The following is a 25101-nucleotide window of genomic DNA, read 5'->3' on the forward strand; positions in this document are numbered from 1 at the left end:
CTCGTCATGGATGTCATCGGTGTAACTGAACAACCTGAGAATCTTTTTAGATAACTGACATCTCTATTTCTAGATTGTCTTTTAGTCTCATAGGCAGATTTGGGAACATCTAAAAATCGTTCAGCATCAGTATCAGTGCTGGGGCTACTACTTCATCTGGTAACAAGGACAACAAATCTTTGGAAGGTGAAGTAGGACTGTGTTGCTCCTCTAGTCCCATGTCTCGTATTTCCTGGCATTTTTCCTGACCCAGTGACAGTGGTCTGGCCAGGGACGTCACCAGGCAGCACAACCTTCCCTTCCAGGAACGCAATGGGGATCCGCTCCTGGAAGTACGTGAAGGAGGACCCCATGTGGCAGATTTTTGTTATTAATTTGCTTGAGGCATTAGGTGATTAGGTTGAGGCCACAGGATTGTTAGGGGAGCAGATGAAGGAGCACATCAAGGGTCTACATTTTAAAGATTTATTAATAAAATTACAGTGGTGAGTGCAGGGGCTACCCACATCACTCAAAGGAAGGAAGAAAACATTAGTGCCCGTGCCCTAATCCACTTTCATACTCATACACGCACAACCCACGTCTGGCCAAGCCTGGGTGTAACATAAGAAGAAGGGGGGGAAGGGTGGACGAGAATTCTGTCCTGTGTACAGGCCATCCAGGGTCCACTGTTGATCTTTGATTTGCTTTAGCTCTCGGGAGGGTTTTAAGTCCTGAGGTCTTTTGTGGGAATTTCGTTCAGAGACCTCTATCCCCCGTGCTCTTTGTACCCGTTCAAACCGGCTTTCTGTGGCCTCCTTAGTATTCCCAAAACACACTGGCTTTAGGAACGTAAAATGGTTGTTTTTCCCCTCGCTGGCCTTCACCATCTCCCCTATCTTTTTGCAATCCCCTGCAATCTAGGTCAGTTTGCTTTCTTTTTTTTTTTTAAACACACAATTGGCTGGGGTTAAATAAACTCCAACTGCAGCTGCAAGCTTCTTAGCTGCATAAAATCTATTCAAGTGCAGTAACCTCAAACTAAAGCCAGTGTCTTATCTTCAAACTAAGCTAAGGTGTCACGTTAACCCACTCTTCTTCCTTCCTCCCCCTTCGGCCTCTCGAAACCTGCAAAAAAAAATCTTCCACTCCATACTCACACCTTTAACCCTTCCCAAAATGCCTTGCAATGCTTGCAACAGCATTAGCAACATACAGTGCTAATTTTCCTCCCCAGGGGACCCCCTAAGGGAGGAGGCCACTGGGTTGTAACACCCACTGAGTCCAATAGGACTATGGTGGTATTCCAGAAGAGTACGACTGGCTTGTGTGATGGTTGCCAATCCAATACCAGTTCCAGAGGGACTGCAGTAGGGCCTTACAGGGAGAACTGCTTTGTCTGTCCATGGTCTCACCTGCTGACCTCAGGGGAGAGGGTTCCCTGCTCAAGGAAGGCAAGAAAGTATGTCCCAGTGACAAGAAGTTGTGTTGGTGCCAGGGTAATTTCCGACAGTCTCAGAACGACATGCGAGAGTCTCCAATGACATGCACATTGGTACCATTAGCAATTCTGTCAATTAAGATAATGCAGATGATTGCAGTCATCTGGATCAGAGGAGATGGGATCATGGTAAACTTCATGGGTGCCATGATAGTAGATGGCACCTTCTCAATAACCTGGATTCACTGAGGGGCTTAGTGAGTTTTTCCGCAGAGGCTTTATGTGATCTTTCTCTATTGGAAGGCACTGAGTTCCATTTAGTGTTTCTGTCCTTATGCTCAGAGAGATTTATCTGCATGCTGGACTTCAGTACTGGCACCAGGCCTTTTTTCCATTTCCAGGATTTTCTCTGTGCTAGCCTCGGGTGTGATTTGTCTGCTCAAGGGGGTGTTTGCAGGCATTATTTTCTCCGGTACCTGACTTCTTCAGTACAAAAGAAACCTTCACTGACTGCACCAGTAAGTGGAGCTTCGGTTGAGCATTCTGTGACTTTCAAGTCCTAGAAGAAAATGATCAGTATCCTAGGGCATCTTTCTGGTGTACAAGTCTCACCCAAGCAGAACAGGCATGTGCTATACTCATCTGTTTGCAGGATTAGCCCATCAGAGGAAATGCAAGGTTTGAAGCCTAAAGGCTTTGAGTACACCAGGAGTGATTGAGCTGCCTTGTACAGGGAGTCATAACTGTCCCACCTTTTATGTCCTTGTACAGGATGTGACAGACCCAGGCCTGTGGGGTACAGGAGTCTGGTAGAGGGCAAATATACTGGTCACTGGATGCGTAGTTTTCTGTTCCCTGAGTGACCAAAGCAGGGGCTGCACTAGAGTAATCAGGAACCTGCTAGAACCAGTTAAGGCTGACAGGCTGATTAGAACACCTGCAGCCAATCAAGGCAGGCTAATCAAGGCACCTGGGTTTAAAAAGGAGCTCACTCCAGTCAGGCCAGGGGGAGCCAGAGGAGAGGAAGTGCATGTGAGGAGCTGGGAGTAAGAGGCCCAAAGAGCTGAGAGTGAGAGGGTTGCTGCTGGAGGACTAAGGAGTACAAGCATTATCAGACACCAGGAGGAAGGTCCTGGGGTGAGGATAAAGAAGGTGTTTGGAGGAGACCATGGGGAAGTAGCCCAGGGAGTTGTAGCTGTCATGCAGCTGTTACAGGAGGCACTACAGACAGCTGCAATCCAGAGGGCCCTGGGCTGGAACCCCGAGTAGAGGGCGGGCCCGGGTTCCCCCCAAACCTCCCAACTCCTGATCAGATACAGAAGGAGTTGACCCAGACTGTGGGGAAGATCACTGAGGTGAGCAAATCTGCCAATAAGCGCAGGACCCACCAAGGTAGAGGAGGAACTTTGTCACAAGGAGTACAAGGTGATACAGGGAGCATGCACAGGCTCAGACATGCCTATTTGAAAGACTCCAATTGCGTGAGAGGCTTATAAGCACCTAAAATGAGATCTACACTGACATATACTCAAAGTAGTAGTACTGGTATTTTTTAAATAAAAGATATTTTTAAACAAAATTTGGTATTTTGAGTGGCTTGTTACATTGCCCAGTGCTGTGAGCCCTTTATTGCTGTTAATGCCTAGATATTTATAAAATGCCAATCAATGAACTGAGCACTAAATTTATGACCATACACTATATGCTAGGATTCCTAGGTACAATAAGCTGTCCCATTGGTGCTATCACAGCTTCAAATTTCAATCATCAGACCTACCACACCTTTAACTTTATTTTAACACAATGTGGACCTTTTTTAAAATCATAATAATATAATCCATCCTGTCCCACTCCAAAAGCAGAAGGATCTGAATCATGCTAGTGGATAAGATTGGAAAAAAGTGTGTTTCAAAATAAAATAAATTGGTTTTTTCCTACATGGGAATTTTTCATTTTTGTTTGTGGGAAAAGTGACATGCTGAAAACCATGATATAGTTTTACAAAACATGGCAAACCCTGTCCAATTATATACAGACACATCATGTTATAATTTTCTCCATAACTTTACCAGTAGTTTGTGTAACCATAATTCCTTCTTAATCCCATCCCAGGTTGTTGCTAGTTGTAATGCCTGCTGGCTAAACAAAATATTTCTATTTGGATCCAACACACCTATAACATTCTCAACCTCTCCTGGAATGTCATATTCCTCTTCATCAGCAGCAGCAATTACTAGGTTCTGCACAACTGGAACCTGGGCAGAAAACTGCAGATTGGCAGCCAAAGATCTGCAACCACGTTGATACCTGTACAAGAAACAACATTTATTTGCAATTTTTTGTTTAAGTTTGTGCCTACCAAGTTGATCCTGGAATACAGCATAAGCCATCCTCAAAACCTGCTCCCAGTGTAGTACATTTTCACAGTATTAATTTATATCTACTGTGGTAAAACACTGTTCTAGTAGGCAAAGAACATCATATGCATGTTCATATAATAGCACTTGTGTTCTCACAGCACCTTGGGCTGTGAGCTATCAGATTTCACGAGCAAAATAGATGCACTTTGAAAGACCTCCTTGAACACCTAATTCCCTCAGAAAATATGCTGGAGATTCAGTAGGTAGCATCCTTCCTTCTACGGCTATGTACACTATGAGCTTGGAGTGTGAGTCCCAATTTGAATACATGTACCAGTGGTAGCTCGGTGAGAATTAGCACAAGTATAAATAGCAGTTGATTGCTAAATACATATCCACAGGTTGGGAAGGATTTGTATTCAGCACAGCTAAGCCGTGTCACCGCTGCCCATGCTACCACAGCTATACTACTATTTACACCCGCAATAATTCAAGAACATGTGTGCTAGCTGGGAATCACAGCCCTAGCTCATAGTGTAAGCATAGCTTAGACAACAAGAAGTCAATACTCCAGCACAGTACCAGGAAGTACTGTGCTACTGAAGGTATCCTCTTTTGGACAAGATGTAAGTACACCTCTACCCCGATATAACACGACCCGATATAACACAAAGACTGATATAATGCGGTAAAGCAGTGTCCGGGGGGGGGGGGGCAGGGCTGCATACTCTGGTGGATCAAAGCAAGTTCGATATAACACGGTTTCATCTATAACGTGGTAAGGTTTTTTGGCTCCCGAGGACAGCGTTATATCTAGGTAGAGGTGTATCAGGCTAAATGTCGTAATTATTTTCCATCTTCAAATTCTAATTACTCCTCAAGTCCCTGCTTCTCTCTCAGCATATAGTATTCCCCATTTGGACCCTGTACTCCTCCACTCCTGCTTTCCTTCATCAGCTTTATCAGTCAAGCTCGCTATAGTTCTCCAAATCCCTGAAATGAAACTATATGCCATACAACCTCTTTCACTTCTTTCCACTTCCATGCCAACTTAAATACATTTGTATATTTTAAAAAAGAAAAGAAAAAAATTGAACATGCAAAGACTAGAGAATTTGAGAGCTTATAATTTCTCTCCTTTTCTACTCCATTTACTTTTTAACTCAGACATTTATCTCAACTAGACTACGAGTCTCTTGGAAAAAGGGACCATGTCTTTTTTGTTGCCTGTAAACCACCTTGTACACTGATAGTGTAGGATAACTGATTCATAGAAAGAACAAACAATAATTAAAATTAAGATCCCATGTCACCTCTAGCAAGAGCAAGATAGTTAGTTAACTCCAGCATCCCAGAAAAATTACAAGCTGAATGACTACTTTCTACCTCAAATTCCCCATCTCAATTCAAGTGGACATAGTGTTTATCAGCACTTCCTGCACTAAAATTGATGTGCACTGTAAAACAACTTCCAGATACTACCTCAGAGATAGCCCTAACTCAGCAGCAAGTGAAGTGATTCCTTCTGAGTTTTGTCTATCTGTTTACATTTATTAAGTGATTAACGTTTCTTTGGTAGGAAAGTCACTCAACAAATGCAAATCATTATTATAAAAGACCTAAAGAGACTCAGTATAGTTAAAGTTGAATTCCAAATTCAATTCTAATCTTTGTCAGTTGCTCACAACTTCCTGAAACAAGTTTCTTTTGGGCAGTAATTTTCCATGCTTGGTCTTAGCTGTAATGCAACTTCACTTTTTCACTTATTCAAGCATAAACACACACTTTTCTTTTTTTTTTTAAAATGAGAAATTTTATACTCCAATATCTCAAATAATTGAAGCTTCAAAACTTGGCTCGTTTTGTATTCCATGATGCTTGAAAATCAGGCCAAATGTGAGAAAAAGGTAAAGAATTGTGAAAATGTATATTAGAACTTTTCCATTTTAGTCACTGCATTTTATTACTATGAAAGGTTAACTAGATAGAAATTAGTCATAGTAAGAGCTAACTTCATTATTTAATATTACAGTTTATCAAAGGCCAATATGATTACACACACTACATGACTGACAATTTAATGTTTTGTACACTCAGACACAACAATTATAGATATCATTATTCTTCATACAAGAGCTAGGTTTGTAATTTATGTACACAAAACGAAGCAAATAATGCTAGAACATCTGACAGGTCCATTTTTAAAATGAAAAAAAATTAGGAATAAGTTCTGCACTTACATGCAAATTCCCTGCTCCCATCAACCTCAAAGGGTGTGGTGAGCAGGCAATTTTTGACCCTTAACATCGAAAGCAAGCTCTTAAGATGGTAAAAGGGAAAGACAAGAAAGGAAATTTGATTAACTGAAAGATTAAAAAAATATATTAGAGACTCAAATAAATCTGAAAATATAAACAGTTTTCCACTACTGCAAAGACTGAAATGGTTCAACTTTGAAAAACTTTAATAAAACTCAATTTACTCAAAGCCACTATTACCACCATTTACAGAAAACACAATATGCAATGAAGTGAAAGTATTCAGCTTGCTAAACAAGTAGATGTTTCTGGCAGTCAGGAGGGAACATTCTACAACTAAAAAGAATTTCCTAAGCCTAGGGACTCTCTCAAAGGTGAAAGATACAATCCAAAATGATAAAAATAGCTGACAAGGGAGCCTGCAATTTTAAAATATCAGTGCGAGAAATCTGAAAAAGGGTCTGCCCTGTGGCAATAAAAGAAAATCAGGCACTAGAGAAAAGGTCACAACAGAATTTGACTAAACTGCTAAACTAAATAATGTAGGTTTATGAATAGGTTCTCTTTCCAGATAGGAATTACATTTGATCAGGTAGTAAACATTCTGTAATACAGTACTGGGTGTAATTTTTATACTACACTGAACTAAATCAAACTTGGTGATGAGGTCACTACATTTCCATCTTTGCAACGTTAGAAAAGTTCTCCACTGTATATGAATGTGTTTATGCTTGTGCCCTTTTTCTGTTACATATAGTATGTCACAGGACTTTAATTTACACTGAAATTTGCTATATAATTGCTAAGTTAAATATGGAACACATTAACTCCAGGGACTGACAAAAAGTTATTCGAAGTGCAACAAAGAAAAAAAACTACTGTATTCAAGTAACTTAAATGAGGGATATCTAACTGAACATTTAAACTAGACAATCTTGCAATCAATTGAATATGTACAGTTTTATTACTCATCCACTGTATAAATAAATCTGAATTGCAAAATCCAACACTGTTGTTTAAAGGACCAATGCATGTAAGTTTGCTCTATTTCTTTTAAACTAACCTCCACTTTGCCACCTTTGGTTTTAGAAATGTCAATCCAAGTCTTTGAACAAGTTTCACCCCGAGTTTACGAAGAAGCGTCTGGTTACTTTCTGACAGCTTGCAATTATCAAGGCATTCAAGTACAGTAGAAGCTGTAAAAGAGAAAGGAAATGTGCTGAACAAAAATGCGCCTCTGTTAATGAAGTTCAATTTTATTTAGATTGTCTATATCCAATCCATCTACCTTACAGTCTTATATTGCTGCCCATCAATATCATGAAACAACAAACGTTTAATACATAAGTATAATTATAATTAAGAGAGGGCGGTCTAATGGTTTGAGAAACAGACTGTGAAACCAGGAACTCCAAGTTTTAAAACCTGGTTCCATCACTAACTCACTTTGGTTTTAGAGGAGGAAAAATGTTTTTTTGGTTAAGGGCCAGGACTGCACTTACGAGATCTAGGTTATATGCCTGGCTGCACCACCAATTTCCTATTTGACTTTAAGCAAGTCACTTAGCCTCTCTGTGGCTCACATTCCTCATTTGCAAAAGAAAAGGATCACGCCTATCTCCCAGGAGAGTTAGGTAGCAAAATTCATTAATATTTGTGCTATTCACGTGCAAATACTTATTATTACTATTTAACCACACTGCAACAGCTTCTCCATTGATAAAATGGGGGTAACATTACTTACATACCTCAAAGGGATATCATGAAGGATTCATTTTAAAAAAGTATGGTAAGAGCCTTGAACATGAAAAGCGTGAAATATTATGATGAGTGATCTGAGAACAAGACAGAGTCAGGAATTCTAATTCTGGCTTCAACACAGCCTCCCTCTGTGACCTTGAGCAAGTCACCCATTTTCCCCAATATATAAATTGGAGGTAATACCTACCTACCTCTCCTCCAGGAGAGTTTTGTGAGGATTAATGTTTGGAAAGCACTTTGAACATGAAAAGTGCTACATATATTACTGACCAAAAGTATTGTTACAAGGTTTATCTTTAATCACTGACATACAGTACATTCATGTATCACAAGTTTCAAAACCTGGTGGAAAGTGAGAGCTGAGGGAGGCTCTTGCCATAAATGAGTAACTCAAACTCTCTCAGTATAAAATTGTAGTATTAAAGGTACTCGAGATGAAGACTCCATTTTTTATTACAAATAAAAACAAAGTCTTTTGTATTTGCAACCTGAAATGATTCCTGAATGCTTTGATGTATGACCCATGCAGCTATCATTCTTAATAGGGCAGTCAAACGATTAAAAAAATAGTCGTGATTAATCACAGTTTTAAACGCACTGGTAAACAACAATAGAAAGCCATTTATTGAAATATTTTGGGTTTGGGGGATGAGCTGTCTCTTTAAGCAGAGCACTCAGGAGCCTGAACATTTATTTTAGTGCCAGGCAATACTCACACCTGAGCCAGCAGCAACAACAGACAGGCTTCCCCTGTTCCTCGACCCCAACTCAGCAGAGACCTTGGGTAGGGGTGAGGAGGACACCCTGACATCAGCCCTCTTGCCCCCTACTCCACTCTGCACAGCAGACAGGCTCCTGGTCCAGAAAAGCTTGGCCAGAGAAGCTCTACTGGGGGATGGCCGGGGGAGAGGAGGCAGAGAGAGCAGCAGTGGAGTAAGGCAGCAGGAAGAGGGGCACTCCTGCCCCAGAGGCACACAGCAGTGCCCTCCTGAGCATGACGCCCTGATATGCAATTAATGCTTGTTAAAAAAAACAAACATTAATTAGTTTTGAGTTAATCACTTGCATTAACTGTAATTAAATCGACAGACCTAATTCTTACAGAATGTGGTACAAGTGTTAAGATTTAAACATTACATTGGCCTAAGTGTTCTGCAACTTCTAATACTAGTCCAGTATAAAAGTGATTTAAAAAAAAGATACTAATCCCTTCACCTAATAGTAACAGTTTCTAAATCCAATTTGGAAGCCATCTACAAGTTCCTTTCAAATGATATAAAGCATCTCTTTCTAGCCCTAGCAAATTTCAGAATAGTTTCTCTTAAAAAACACATCTTTCCAATCACTATCTTTAATTCTACCATGGTTTTAGTACAGTGGTTCCCAAACTTTAACAACCTGTGAACTCCTTTCACTAAAACATCAAGTCTCGCAAACCTCCTCCTAAAAATTAATATTTCCAGGGATTTTCTCCTTTACCTTAGTATAAATGATAAAAGCAGTGATCTTGGAAATATAAAATTAGTTTTTATGATATGCATATTACACACAATTTATTATTAATCATTACAGTATTTTTATTACACTATGAAAACGGCAACACTCTTCCAAGATCTCACTTTCGTAGCTTGTATCACTTTGAGTAAGTGTGTTATAAGACAAAGCTCCTTTTCATCAAGGAGTATCAGATGTGAAACAGCATGAAGGTATTTAAGAAGCCAACTCAAATAGTTCCTCCTACACAAGCACTGAGGTCTTGAGCAGTCCAGGCAAACAACGCACGTTACAACAAAGCTTAAACTTGTTCTTCATAATAATTTAAAAAATAATACAAGCTGCCTATTTAATTTTAAAAACAGCAAAAAATATCCACCTCCCTTCCATTTCTTATAAGGAGTCTTGAAGTTTAAATCTCCTCAGTGTGATAGATATGCTTGCTTTGATCTACTTAGCTCTTGGAAGTCCGGGGCTCCAGGCTAATGGCCTCATGCTGCCCAGGGTCCCTAGAGACAGTTAGTTCTGTCTGCCATTAGGGAATTTTTTCCCGAGAAGCCCCTGTAACATTTCATGAACCCCAGTTTGTGAACCACTGTCTTAGTGGTTACTATTTCAATTACATAAATTAATGCTTTATGCCTTCTGAAAGCCTAGGACCATTCGAGCTTTACAACTGCATTAACAATTCATCTCTTGTAGTTTTAGAATCAGAATACTGAAGCCAATCATGTCAAAATTCAAGTTGAGAAATTTATAATGACAATTTTAAAGATGAATCTACCAAGTCTTTAGTAGCCCAACACAAATGTTTTCAAGACCAGAAAAATTTTCCCAACCACTGGTCCAGGATTAGTGATCCAAAAGAAGAGTATTTAATATTGAAGAGTAAAGTCTCTTAGCCAGGCTGCTGTAAGCCTGCATAATACAGGAGCCCAAAAGCAGATCCAAGGTGTTACACTAAAAAGCACTGAAAGCAGACTATATAACTTTTTTTTTTAATTTCTCTTAACTACTTGAACTGATAATAGTTCCCTTTAAGAATAAATATCACAGAACATATAAGCCTTACCATATGGTAAACAATCATCTCTCTTGCCATGTTTAAATAACTGCGCCTAGGAAAAAAATAAGGAAAAATGTTTGTGAAACATGGTAACTTATAAACTTTACAACTTATAAAGTACAATTTACCAAACCCATGGATCCAAAGCATTCCTCAATGTTCTTGCAATAATATATAGTTCTCACCATAATACATAAACATACAATATGAGATACTGTGATGGACCTCAAAGGGTACGTCTATACTGCAATTGGAGATGAGAATGCAGCACATATAGACATACCTGACTTAGCTTTAATTTATCTATCTTGGATACAAATAGTAGTGAAGCTGCAGCAGCACAGACTTCAGCGTGGGCTAGCTTCCTAAGTACATACTCAGAGTTCCAGGTGGGCTTTGTACAGCCCATAATGAAGCCAGTGATGCCATTACAGCACATATAGCAATGAAGCCATCACACACCCAGATTGCAGTGTGGATGTACCCTGAGGCAAAGCACATATCTTGCAGACACAGGAGAGGCCTAATGTAGCTTTAAGCCACATCTGTGCCCTTCTGACACTGGGCTTGTATGGGGGCTGGAGAGGCCCAGGACCTAACTTAGAGTATGTCTACACTGCAATAAAACACCTGCGGCTGGCCCATGGGAGCTGACCTAGACTCGCAGGGCTCAGGCTGAGGGGCTATAAAATTGCAGTATAGATGTTCAAGCATGGGCTGCATCTATACTGAAATTTTAGAGCCCCACAAGCCCGACTCAGCTGACACAGGCCAATTGTCGGTGTTTTATTGCAGTGAACACATATCCTTAGACAGCCCTGGGCCTGTCTAAATTACATCAGTTATCCCAGGTCACTCAATATGACACAGTACTGCACTGAATCTATGCTGGTCTGCATACTGCAGCCCCTATATCAGGACTTGAAGGAAGTTTCTCACAAGCAATCTTACAACTAGCTTTCACATTGCCTGCATCAGAAGAATTCTTCTCCAACCATAACCAAAGGTTTTTAGAACCCCTTTACACCACTCTGGCCCTTTTCCCCAGCATAAATGGGCCAGAGCCAGGGTGAGGATTTCAATCACAAATCTCTTTCCAAACCTTCAACAAAAAGAAAGGTATCAGTAATCCTGAATGCCTAAGAGATGAAAAGTTCCCCGTAGACTGCCATCTAGTTCTGGCAGCACATTATTTGTATATTCAAAGCACATTATATGTTATTGGAGTAATTTATAAAAATACTTTATCTTTCTGCATAAAAGACAACACAGCCTATATATTCCCACACACTCAAAATGCATTGTTTCTAAACTTAATTTGACAATCATAGAACCTTCTCTCCCTGGACACATACTATGAGCTGAAACGGTGAAATGCGAGCTGAGGGCACAGGACAATCAACAAAGGAAAACAAAACCTGTTATAAGACAAGACATCATAAAAATATATTTCAGTCCACATTATGCCATCTGATATGCATGTGCGGCTCCCATTAAAATTATGGGTATCAGAAGGCAGATTTGGCACAGGATGCTCACTTATGGTCAGCCAAGTAGAATAAAGTCATCTCAAAACAAGGTGCTATGTCAAATGATGGGCAAAGTCTACGTGTCTGGAGGACATAAGATCATTGCCTAATTACATTTCTTAACACTGTACATTTAATAGCTTACAAAGAGATACTAGAATATAAAATCCTACATCACTTTTTTTTTAAAACACATTCTTGCTCTTCATCTTTTTTTGCTAGTAAAAGTAAGTTATTACAACGTGTTCCCTTAACACTTTCATTAACACCATATTAATCAATTCTATATTTCAGTATGTCCAGTTTTAGTATCTAAACTCGTTACAAATTTATAATTACAACAAAAGCCACATATATATTCAAACCCCAGTAATTTTTTGTCAGAATAGTGAACTTCTCCAACCTTTTTTGAAAATCAGGAGATAATTTTGATTTCTGAGAAAAAAAATAATGCAGGAGAGAAGTATCCCACTAGTTTCAATTAGCTACAATTTCCTTCACTTACTGTTTTAGACTGTTGCTATATTAAAGAGCAGCAACTGAAATTCATGAGTCTCTCACACAATAAATGCCACATGCTGCATGTTTCAGTTTTAATTTCTATGGGAAAGATTATCTTGTAGTGAACAGCAAGAGTTGTGGGTGGGTGGGGGGTGCCTGTTTATGCTCTTTATCACATGTAACAGTCATCTTTATGTAACAACCTTCACTGTGTTACACATCATTTTGGATGAATAGCAGACCTGCTTGAGAAAATTACAACTGAAAAGCTGGCCAACATGCACACTAATTTCAAATGTGTGGCTACACCCATGATGTTGTGCAATATACAGCTACAAGAATACATAGATAGACAGACAGACAGCTTCAGCCACAAGAACTGTTGCTGTGTCCTGGGGCCTTTAGGATGGTAGCACAGAAAAAAAAAAATTATATATATATATATATATTATATAACCTCCTTGTATTTATTCAGTTTCATTGCTTTATTTTGGGATCCTCTATAATGTAACAAGTTATAGCAAACATTCTATCCACTACTGAAAGGCAGCTACTGTACATCTAGAGTGATATCAAGCATTTATTAGCAGCTTACAGCAACACTACATAACAATAATCAAGGATCCAAAATGAAGAAAAATAGCATTTACCATAAATGAAGGATTTTGTTAAGGTTTTAATAATCTATAACTCTTATATAGAAGTCAATTCTAGATAACAGAAAATGACGGAGTAACCAAAAACTTGAATCACTTCACAAATATACGTAATTCACCTTCCTATCTTATCCTTTTGCCCACCCAGTCAATAATATAGATAAATCTTTTGAAAATCAGAACACAATACTGACCCACATAAAAATGAAATCTATTCTGGAAACAGAATTTGCTGAGGAATATTTAGAGCTACTGTCAAAAATCTCAACAGGATTAGGCTTCAGTTAGCATTACAATCAAGAGAAAGCTACTTAAGTCGAACAAAAATGACTAAGCATACCCAAAGAATTTCTCTGCACAATCTTTAAATGCTCCTCTAAATATGCAACAAAGCTACTGTATCAAGAACCTTATTATTCCTTTGTCATTCACAAGGAAAGAAATCTCCAAGGTAAATATGGCCAGGAGTTAAAGTAATAGGAACACAGCCCTACCCTAGAAATATTTCCACACACACACACACCAACTATTTACATGCCTATGTCATTTCAAGCATAGTTTAAAAGCAACAAAAATACCCTAAGGCTATGCACCTGCTTTCAGTTATTACATTGCATTTCAGGATCCTAAATTAGTATTTCTGATCACTGTATTACAAACTGCACAGTGGGCTTTGAAGATTTATATCAGTTTTTTTTTATATTTGAACATAAGAGCTGCCATACTGGGTCAGACTGTGTTCCATCTTGCCCAGTATTCTGTCCCAGACAACTTAACATTAGTGCTAGGGAAATTTTCAACCACATGATTGAGCCCTAAATTACTTAAGAAGTGCAAACGCCACAGAGTCAACTCTGGCCCTCAAAAAGGTAGTGTCACTAGCAATATAGTTACCATCATAAACTTCATTGTATAAAAGGTACCAAATCTGTATAAAAAATAATTAATTTTCAAATATACAGCCCAATTCTGCTCAAACGCCTATCACGACAAACTAGTTTAGACTGTCTCTATGTTTACTAAAGAAAGATCATTGCAGCAAGCTACTTAGGCCTTTTTCATCGCCACCCTGGCTGTGTGGACACTTCTGTTACAAATAGGCAGCAGCAAGTAATTAATAGGTGAGCAATTTTAAGTTAGATAATATTTGGGGATAATATTAGGGCCAAAAAGAGAGAGAGACCCCTCTAGACATAAAAAGGAGAGCAAGGAAACAAAATATTTTAGAGGATTTTTAAAAACGATTCAGCACATACTATTTACAGAAAACTTTAAAAAAAAGTTATTTTGATTTTCCTATAGCCAATTTAAAAAATTCAAGTTGACAGTTTCTCTGTAAAGCTTTCCTTCATATCATAGTCTCTGAAAGGTGAACAGTGGAATAAAACACGCACTAATTTTCCTACAAAGATTTTGCTACACAAATAAGTGCTGAACTACTTTATTCCCTACTTTCTGGTAGATAACCACTCCAACACTAGTTGCAGCAGTGAAGGAAGGCTTCTACTTACAGTATATACTCAAGAGTTAATAAAAATCACTGAGACAGCTCTGCTGTAAAACTGTTAGTTATACTAGAAAACCTGATGGCTGCTGCCTCTTTTCAAAAGGCAAATTACACTAAAGTTACGTCTACACAGCAATTAGATGCCTGCAGCTGGCACAGGCCAGCTGACTTGGGTTCATGGGGCTTGGGCTAAGAGGCTGTTTAACTGTGGTGCAGACATTCAGGCTCTGGCTGGAGCCTAAGCTCTGGGACCCTCCCACCTTGCAGGGTTCCAGAGCTCAGGCTACAATACAATTAAAGAGCCCCATAGCCCAAGCCCAAGTCAGCTGGCACGGGCCAGCCGCTGGTTTTCATTTGCAGTGTAGCCATACCCTTACACACAAATATTACTGTCAATGTTGAAAAGAATAACCCTGCATCTACTCTAAGTATTGAGTTATTGGATCATTCAGTAATAGGAAGTTAATTCACCATAATTACCAGCAATTAATGGAATGAAAGAGTCATTGCAGTGTGTCTACAGCACAATGCGCTATATAAAGAACGTATTTTTCATGTCAACTCCTACGAGTGGATCTTTCTATATTCTAATATATATGTATATTCCAATATACACTGCACATAATTATGTGCTCTACTTAGGGCTCCTTTTGAAAAGGATCTAAAAGTTCCTGCTGGTACATAATGCAGTGACTCACCTGCTTAATAAGGTTGGAGGCTTTGAGCACATAACACCAAGCTCCATGCTTTGCATTGGTGACCTACTCACTTCATGGAACAGTCTAAAAGGAACTAGCTACAGTCTTTGAAGACCTAATGGTCTGGAACTAGTTATAGATGAGATTATCTGCCCAAATCTTGTTTCATTTATTGATAGTGGCTGGATCACTACTGCTATCAGTTCCTGAAGTCTTTAGAAACAGTGGTAGGGCACTCAAATTGAGTGCTATACCTAGAAAATCAGCTTTCCTTGAGGTCCACAGCAGCTCTGAGTTTAGCAAGCTTCTGAACACAAGGCAAGGCTTCCTTCCAACCCCTTAACAGCACCAACACAAGCAGGCAGCAGTGACACAAGGCTAACTAACATTTGTTGTTTTTAATATAACTACAAGACAACTAGTTAACACTAGAGCAGGTGTTATATAAACATATAAATGCAAACATTCAACCAGACAATTCATTTTTAAAATCTCTGTCCACCTAAAGAAATCCCAACTTAACAGCTAGCATGTTTTCACCAGGAGATAAAATGGTCATGGTTGAAGAGATGGAGTAGGTCAAAAAGATCAAAAGACTCTTTTGTACAACCAAAAACACAATACAGCAACAGATAAAACCTTCCACTAATAATTATGCTCCTGTAAAAGATGTTTTAGATAAATGTGTCTTCTCAAAGTAAACGCAGCAGCAGCTCCAGGCACCAGCGCTCCAAGCGCATGCCTGGGGCAGCAAGCCGCGGGGGGGGGGGAGGGCCCTGCCGTACCTGCAAGGGCGACATGCCTGCAGGAGGTCCGTCGGTCCCGCGGATTCGATGTACCTGCCACCAAATCCATGGGACCAACGGACCTCCCACAGGCAAGCCGCCGAAGGCTGCCTGGCTGCTGTGCTTGGGGCGGCAAAAAAGCTAGAGCCGCCCCTGTGTAAACGAACACCCATATCACTTTCTCCCAGCAAATTGTTTTAAGATGCCAGGTGAAGTAACAATCAAGTTGTGAGAACTCCAAATAAATGTGTTCTTAGATGCCCAAGAGATCTTCCAGAAGAGTAAGGGAAAACCTGACTTGATAGTCCAGATATTTCTGACATAAAAAAAATAATAATAAAATCATGCTTCCTTTATACATTATAGAAAAAAGCAAAAACCAAGCACAGGCCCCATTTTTAAAGAAATCCTTTGTATCACCACTAAATAACTTAAAATGTACACAATTTATTTTCCAGGGAAAACAAAAGGCATTTTAATTGCATGGTGGTCTCAAAAAAGTAGCATGCATATTTTCTCCTGGCATACAGGATTGGTTGTTTATGTGTACAAGGTATAGCGATGGACTCAGAACAACTCTGCAATCCCAAAGCACATATTGGATGGTTTTAAAAATTAAAAGAAGATTAAATGTGAAAGATTAAATTTCACTCCAGTGAAAGGAGAATGGAAAAGAAAAGAGAAGGAGAAAAGTCAGAGAGTAAACAGAGAGCAAATAAGATTATTTACAATCAGTTTTCTTGCCTTTAAGCAAGAAAAACATCAAAGTACACTATTCTTAGAAAAATATGATACAAAGGGAACAGTTAATATGCTTTGTTTTCCTCCTATTTAGAAAATTTTAAGGTCAGCAATAAATAATATTGAATTTAAAGAAGCTACCTATTGGATGCACCAGGTAATCATAAAGTTACGCCATGTTCCTTCCACTTTAATAAGAACATAAAATATATGCCTACTTAACCAACCTGTTGAAAGGTATGTAACTCCCTCTCCTTTAAGTAATTATGCCACCTACAATTAAAGAAAATCATTGCCATATTACCAATGATCTGACTGTCAAGTCTGGTTTTGTTGTTTTAGAAACAACATGCTGTAAGGTACAAACAAAAACTAGTTTTAGTAATTGTGAAGAAAAAAACAAACAAACAACCACCACACACACACACGCACACACCTCTCCCCTTCCAGTTGTCTACATATCCCATTTAGGCCAAGCCTTTATGAGATGTATGAATCAGTACTACCTCTGGGACATATTCCCCAAGCTATACAAATCATCACTATTAAGGGTGGCCTGACTGCTTGGCAACAAGCACGTCTTGCTGTCAAACAGGAGACACAAGTATGAAGCTATCCTCTGGCTCTGATAAACCAAGATGAGGAGGGATAATCCCAACCTTCAGAGGGAGGCGAGGAAACAGGCTATTCTATCACTCTAGAGCAACCCCTAGAGGTCAAGTGAATAATATGCAGAAAACTATCAGCTATGTCAGCCTCTGGACTAAGTACAAAAATGTAGACAAAACATTAAGATGAAAAACAGTCAGAATAATGGACCTCACCGAAATGAAAAGATTATTTAATGTAATTTATGATAAAATAACTCAATTATGACCATTTATTATTTTATTCCTCATATAATTTCTGTTTACATCAGATCGGAAACTAGCATATTTCATAAATGTATTCCTTCAGTAGAGCAATCACATTTATCTCTATATTATATATAGCTATATGTAGCATATTTGAACTTGCTGTTTAGCACATTGTCATGCAAACTTCAATATGTAGCATAATTTTATGCAGAGTAATCACAACAGTTCACTTGTCACAAGTTCTCTAAATTTTGATCCACTGAAAGCTAAGTTTATATTCACCTACTTTCAAACTTTGGATTTTGTGGTTTTTGAGCTGAGTGGTCCTATACAAAGATTCCGTAAGTACATAAGGAAGAGCTAGAGCTGTCTCATTACCTCCCAATAGCATAACTATACCAGACAGTAAAGCAAGAGAATAATTGAACTTTTTGCAAAAAAGACAATCCTTAAAATCATGTCCTCATGCAATATATTTTATTAAAGATTCTTGGTTTGAAGTATAAAAATATTTTAATACCAAAATTTTACCACCAGGAATTGCTATAGTCTGGCTCTGTACCACACTCAACATTGCATTCAAATTCTTCTTGTGTGAAACTCTGCACAGCAACTATTTCAAAGGGTAATAATAAAGTATGCAATTACCTGCTTTTCATACATTAATAGGAACACAGGAAACAGATGCAGGGCAAAGCTGAAGTTATAGTGTGTTGTCCTTCACAAGAAGTTTGACGATACAAGCAACATTTTAAAAACCATTGGGGGTGGAAGGAATTTATCTGTCTAATTGACATCCATGTTAACTACACAGAGGTTAAGGGATGAGACTAACTGAGCACATACAGATTTGAACGTCTACAACTTTAGTATCAGCAGCCCAAGGCAGCATAAAGGCTTGGCAAGAAATGAAGCAGGCTTCTGATACTTAAAATTCTGATTTCAAACTAGTCACTATGAAAACTCCTATAAAAAGTTTAATTAAACAAATTGTTTATTTGAGAAAGAGAAAGGAGAAAAGTTGCAAAGGTGACACAATGCGAAATTGGAACATTTAAGCCCATCAAGAAGGGGACAGGGATATTACTGCAGCGAAGAGGCCAGTGGCCTCCCCATCTACAGGGTTTGGAAAGATATGCTCTTCTCTCTTCTCCTCGCTTCATTCTACTTACATTTGTGCAGCTTTTTTTTTTTTTATAGCCCTGAACTAAGCAATTTTATTTTAAAAGATAAAATCCCAAAGAGCAATAGACAGACCCAAAGTCACTAATTATCTGATAACACCAAAAATATAAAAAGACTTGGGCAACGTTTACACCAAATATTTATTTTTGTGCCTCTGAGTCAGAAAGGACAGTGTAGCAGAGCTGTCTCTTCCCTGAGGCACAATTCATATAAGTGTGAAACTATTACCAAGCAATCCTTACACTAGAGGCAGCTCAAGGAAATGCCCTGTTCTTAGATACAAATAAGCGTAGTTCTTAAGGTTTCCAACTTTCATCAAATCACCGCGTAGGATGTTTCATTTTTAATTATTATTCATGTTTGTATACTGAGTCACTTATAAAACAAATTAAATAAGGTTTAATAAGTTTCAATGCCCTAAGCTACTTCAACATTATGTCATCTTTGTCATGCAAGAACTGGGAGTGCTACACCCTGCAGCAATAACTAAAAGGCTACTTGATATAATGGCAGGTTTAAAAGCAAACCTTCAGACCAAGATAATTTATAATGCAGATCCTTGAAATATGTTAGATGTTTCCATAAATTAAGATGTTATAAATAATTTCCTCATAATTCAGCTTCTGTGACCTTGCCTATTCTATAGACGTAGAAAATCATCTATAATACACAGTACATTTCAAAATGTTGCATTTTTAGTTACAGAAAAAGAAAAAAGCTTTTAAAAACTGAGTCTGAAATACTACAAGCAGTGCTTCCTGCTAGGGCACACCTGTTGTGAAATGATGTATTACTGTCAGCAGGTGTAAAAAAACCGAGCCCCTCAGTGGAATTTAGATATGTAATGCACAGTGCATGTTTCAACAAGAATCATGACACAATAGTACCTGCTCTATTTAAAATGCTGAGTTAGATTAAACAGTAACATAACCAGTCACCGAAATTTAAACCAATGAAGAAGCAGACTAACCAGAAGCAATGTAGAACTCCTGAATTTGTGTGTGATCAGTGGAATATTCTTATCGTCAAGGTTTTCCAGCACACAAAGAGAAAGTTTTTGCAGTAGGTGGAGGATCCACTATAACCAGAACTGAAACTTGCACTGAAACAATTTGTGAGTTTCATTCTAATTCAAAACAGTCTTGCCATATCCAAGCTCACTAAAAGCAAGTTCCAAATTACATTCTTTGAATATCAATCTCAGAAAGCATTTCAATCAGCCCAGGGAAGGAACTGTCCCCTTCTCACCCTTACTCCATGAGGGTAATAAATTTCTGACCATCTCTTACCAGAATCAATTACTATCATGCTAATTCAGCATGACTGGGGTATGGTCTTTGCTCATTTGTTTGGGATGGGACAGACTCACAGTCAAGGGAGACTGTGCAGGTGGGGCTATCACCACAAAATAGGTACTATAAGGGTCAAAAGGGATAGCATAAAGATTTCTGGTGATCATTAACAAATCTCAGTGCTCATATGCCAAGGCTGCATTTTGTTCCACACCATCCAGAAATGATTTTATTGAATATCAGTTACACAAAATTCTAACTAGGGTGAATAGTACAATGTAATCCATATAGCCTCTCCAAGGGAGAAGGAAAATCTATATTTTGACTCATGATTTTACTTCAACAGGTGTGCAGTATAAAAAAAAGTAGAGCTTCCTAAAATGAATTTCCTGAAAGAAAACATTACTCATTTTACTCCTCTACTTTTAAGATATTATTTATTTTTTTTTATAAAACCTCTCTTCCTTTTGAGTCCATTTGTTTCTCATTTCTATAATTGATATTAAATCCTTCAGGACTGAAGGAAAGAAAAGGTTTAAGGGCATTTTAAATAATAACTTGAATGTGATTTACCAACAGTAGAACATACAAATGACATAAATTTGCCAAATAGTTGCTCCCTTCCCACAAGGGGAAGAAAATAAAAGTATCATATCAAACCTGTTGCTTCCAGGGATTAAATCACACTCTGGTTTCGCTTCTACTTGTTAAGTGTTCACCTGTTTCGCTTAACATGCATTAATGAACAGGTGGATAAAACCAAAGCCAAACTCAAAGGAATGACAAAACACTAATGTAATATACACCCTACAGGTTTCATCATGCACCTCAGAACAGTCTACAGTCTGCTTTTCCAGATCTGACAAGGTGATGATGAAACACTGCTCTCTAATTCTTTTGAAAAAGCACAGCAATGCATACGGAGCAATACTTCCCCTTTCTTGAACAACAAGGCTTAAGACAAGTTATTCTAAATGTAGCTCAGGATCATTTTTTCTGATTTGGGGATGCTAGTGAAGACCAAAAAAAGTCAACTACAGCCCCATAAACTTGCATCAATGTTTAGTAATGCACCACAACAAACATACAGCGCTGTTATTTGGGAGTGGCAAATTTATGCAAGTTATGGAAAGTCTCACTGCATGTTAGCAAATCCTGAATCCAATAAAACTATGCAAGAATACACTTTATTTAATGGCACTTACGTTACCTCAGCTTTGATGAAAAACAACCAACCAAAACAAAAGCACACTCCAACATATTTGGGAACTAAACACATCACAATAAATGCCAGATTATAATATATATTATGAAGTGTTGCATCAAGCATGTACATCATCCTTAAAGTTATCTATATGTAATAAGGACAAACCACAAACACGATCTTATTTACATAAGACATCTTGGATATTTGTACATATGAAAGGGGAGTGCAATCACCTAAAAGATCATTGATGAAGAGAGTGGTTACAGTTAGACACGAGATGAAATTAAAATAATTTTTCTCCTATGAATAGTATATTAGTCTTTAATGTCAATCTTGGAATAAACCTCTTTGATTTATGGGCTCTACTTAGTACTATTTACTGCAAACGTCACTGGAGGAAGCAACAGCTGAAAAACAGACTAATGCAAAAATACTACATAACATGTTTTGGTTTGGGTTGTTGTTTTTTTTTGATTAAACAAAGACAGTCTAAATAAAATACCCCGTGTAAAATGATTAGATAATTATTCCAGTTCAACAGAACACTGGGCCAAGACTTTCACAAATCACTAACAATTTTAGATATCCAATCTGAATGATCTTACAAGGGACACAGACTTATGAAAATCTTGGCCTTTTCGTTTTGGACACTGTCAGTTAATATCACTATTATGCCACTTTTTCAGCTTTTTGTACCAAATTGGAAATAAATGATGAATTAGGAAGTGACCAGTTTGTATTCAAAGACATATTTTAAAAATTAGGATGGGTACCAACTTTTATATTTTATTTTATCTGCCAATGGCAAAACAAGTAATGCTCCAATGAGAGAACCTGCACTAAGGAAGTCTCATATTTAGAAGTTTTCTAGTAAAAACCCAAATGACACATCATACAAACATAATTCTGTTAAGACTGAAAATTTTAACAGGAATGTGTCTTAGTACCAGCACATTGTGGAACAAAACACCATAAACACATTAATTTACTTGGAGTATCTTTTATAGTATCAACAGTGTTTACCAGGGCCTGAAGCATGCCATCCATTACAATAGTCCCCTCCATGGTCTGGAAGGATGAGTTAGATAATGTTGAAAGGGCCCAGTCCAGGAAGTCTGCCATTCTTTTTTGTTTGACATCAGGGCGGATAATAAACCTGTCACAGAAAAACACAGTGAAAGTTACCCATTCAGAGCAATCCAATTAGTAACTATTTTTGCTAGTTACCCAAACTGGTTTCAGTTCCTAAAGGCAACTGTCAAATGGACATTTCCCAAGACATTTTTGGTAGGAATAATGTTTAACCCTACTATTTCCAAATGAAGACCTAGCCTAGAATATTTCATTTCATTTCATTTATAAATGCAGCATCCTGTAACTGGAATTCTTAAGAATTTTATCAATTTAACTGTAGGGAACTATAAATGGTTAAGCTTTTTCAGGAACCCCCAAAAAGATGCTTTCCATTATCTTTCCTGTTTCAATTTTATGGGAAACCACTGCACTCAAACAAAACAAAAATAAAAATGATCAACCTCTGAAAATTTGAATTGGCTCAAAAATTATAAGATGTGTCACTACTGCTCAGTGTTAAATCACCAGCAGTTTAGTCATGTTAGTCTTAGATATTGCAAGGAATATATCTGTATTTGTTGCACCTTTACTTGAGCATATCAAAAACCTTTTATTATTTAATCCCTATCACGTCTTGAGAAAAATAGTAATATACCCATTTTATAGAGAAAACAGACAGACTGAGAAAAATTACAACAATTTCCCTAAGGCCTCACAGCAAAGTAGCCACAGTCCCAGAAAAAGATGGATTCCAGGGGTCCTGGTTCCCTGATCTGTACAATAATCATGTGATCAAATTCCCTCCCAAGTAAAATGCAAGGCAAAGAGTCACTGGAACTTATCATCGAAGGATGATTTTGCTAATGTTACAACCTTACATTAAGAATCAATAGATCCAATTGTGTATCAAAATATTTTCACAATGTTCTCCAGCTCAGTTATCTGGTATTTGTTATGAGTGCATATCCATATGCAAATTAGATTTTAACTAAAAAGGTGGTGGGAGACTGACAACACGGTGGCAGAATAGCGCCCTGTACAGAAACATAGGGCTTCTTTGTGGAGTCATCCTGTTAGCAGGTGCTTGAAACTTACATTAATGTACAGTACTGCTGGCAAGTCAGATTGGACATTAGATTCAGTCCAGCCATTAAACTTCTCTTTTCATACATAACTCATCTTTATGAATGCCTTATAGTAATTAAACTTACTGTACAAAGTGGTGGATGGAATTTTAAATTTTTGGGGGATGTGGGAGAGAGGATAAAAAGATGCAGATCAGCTCTTTTGAAGGAGTTTGGTTAGGTTTGTTATTTTGGGAAGTGGCAGGGTGGGAGCACACATTAAAAACTGACTGAGGTCAGCAACCTGCAGCTCGAAAGCCATATGCGCCTCTTTGGCCGCCCCCTTGCCGGCAGCCATTTTTTGAGGGGGTGCAAGGTGCAGGCTCTGGCCAGGAGGCGCTTACCACAGGCAGCTCCCGGCCGGCAGCGCAGTAGGGCTCTGGCCCCATGCTGCTCCCAGAAGTGGCTGGCTGCTGGCACATCTCTGCACGCCCCTTGGAGGAAGGGGGGCAGCAGGAGCTGTGAAGATGGTGCTGGGAGCAAGGCACTGAGCCGCCTCCCCTCCTGCCAGGGGCATGCAGATACGTGCCAGCACCCAGCCACTTCCCAGGAGCGGCGTGGGGCCAGAGCTCTGCTGTGCCGCCAGCCAGGAGCCGCCTGTGGTAAGTGCCTCTCAGCCAGAGCCTACACCTCACATCCTCTCCCACACCCCAACCCCTTGTCCCAGGTCAGAACCACCTCCTGCACCCAAACTCCCTCCCAGACCCTGCACCCTAGTCCCCTCCTGTTTATATTCAAATTCAAATGGCAGAAGTTACATTACAAGTATTGATGAGTAGTAATAACTTTAATATGTTCAATTATTATTAGTTGATAAATTCTAACTCTACAAGTAGCTTTGCATGTGAGGCGGCTCTCAAAATATTTTGGTCAAAGACAAAAACAAAAAATGGCTCTTCTTCTTTGAAAGGCTGCGAATCCCTGGACTAGAACAAGGAAACACGACAGGCTGCTGTCAGCACCAAATATATATCCACTGGCCTATTAGAAAGACAAGGTAGGTGAGGTAATACCTTTTATTGGACAAACTTCTGTTGGTGAGAGAAACAAACTTTCAGTCTTACAGCTCTGTGACAGAGAATTATTGTAACTTTGTTACAGGTAGGTTTATTTGGTGCTCAAACACGTGTAATGTAGGATAAGTGGTTAGGATGTTCCAACATCCTATGTCTAACTCACTTTAAGGCTTCTTTGACAACAATAATAAAAAACAAAGAAAATAGCAGCACTACTTTTGGGGGGAGGGGAGAAGAAAGATGACAAAAGGACTGTTACACAGAATGAAATTAAATATTACTAGTCCATCTGCATAAATTTAGTGTTCCAAGAACATGCCCAACTACCAGAACTGAAGACAGAAATTCTCTCATAATCCACATAATATATTATGTGATCAGCAGCAGCAGGGAATGATTTTCCACCCTTTCTGAATCCTATACTAAAGAGCACTCCTTACAGCCAAGAAAATGAAATTCAAATTTCATTTTTTTGGCAGAACTGATGAAGACTGCTAAAAGCATCAACTGTGACAGACAACCATCCTCTCATAAAGTAATATGCTTATTTCAGATAGGCCAAACAGCTGC

At 38.6% G+C, this 25101-nt stretch overlaps 1 protein-coding gene across 1 annotated transcript in view; it reads right to left on the reverse strand.

The window, feature by feature from the left end:
- Window positions 1-25101, reverse strand: part of TBCD (tubulin folding cofactor D) — a 160995-nt gene that overhangs the window by 116740 nt on the left and 19154 nt on the right. Inside the window, 4 exon segments of the mRNA XM_050919182.1 lie at window positions 3594-3727; window positions 7102-7234; window positions 10366-10411; window positions 22341-22473. Of these exon segments, the coding sequence (XP_050775139.1) occupies window positions 3594-3727; window positions 7102-7234; window positions 10366-10411; window positions 22341-22473 (446 nt within the window).

This window comes from Gopherus flavomarginatus, chromosome 12, assembly GCF_025201925.1.
Source record: "Gopherus flavomarginatus isolate rGopFla2 chromosome 12, rGopFla2.mat.asm, whole genome shotgun sequence".
In the NCBI taxonomy this organism is placed as follows: Eukaryota; Metazoa; Chordata; order Testudines; family Testudinidae; genus Gopherus; species Gopherus flavomarginatus.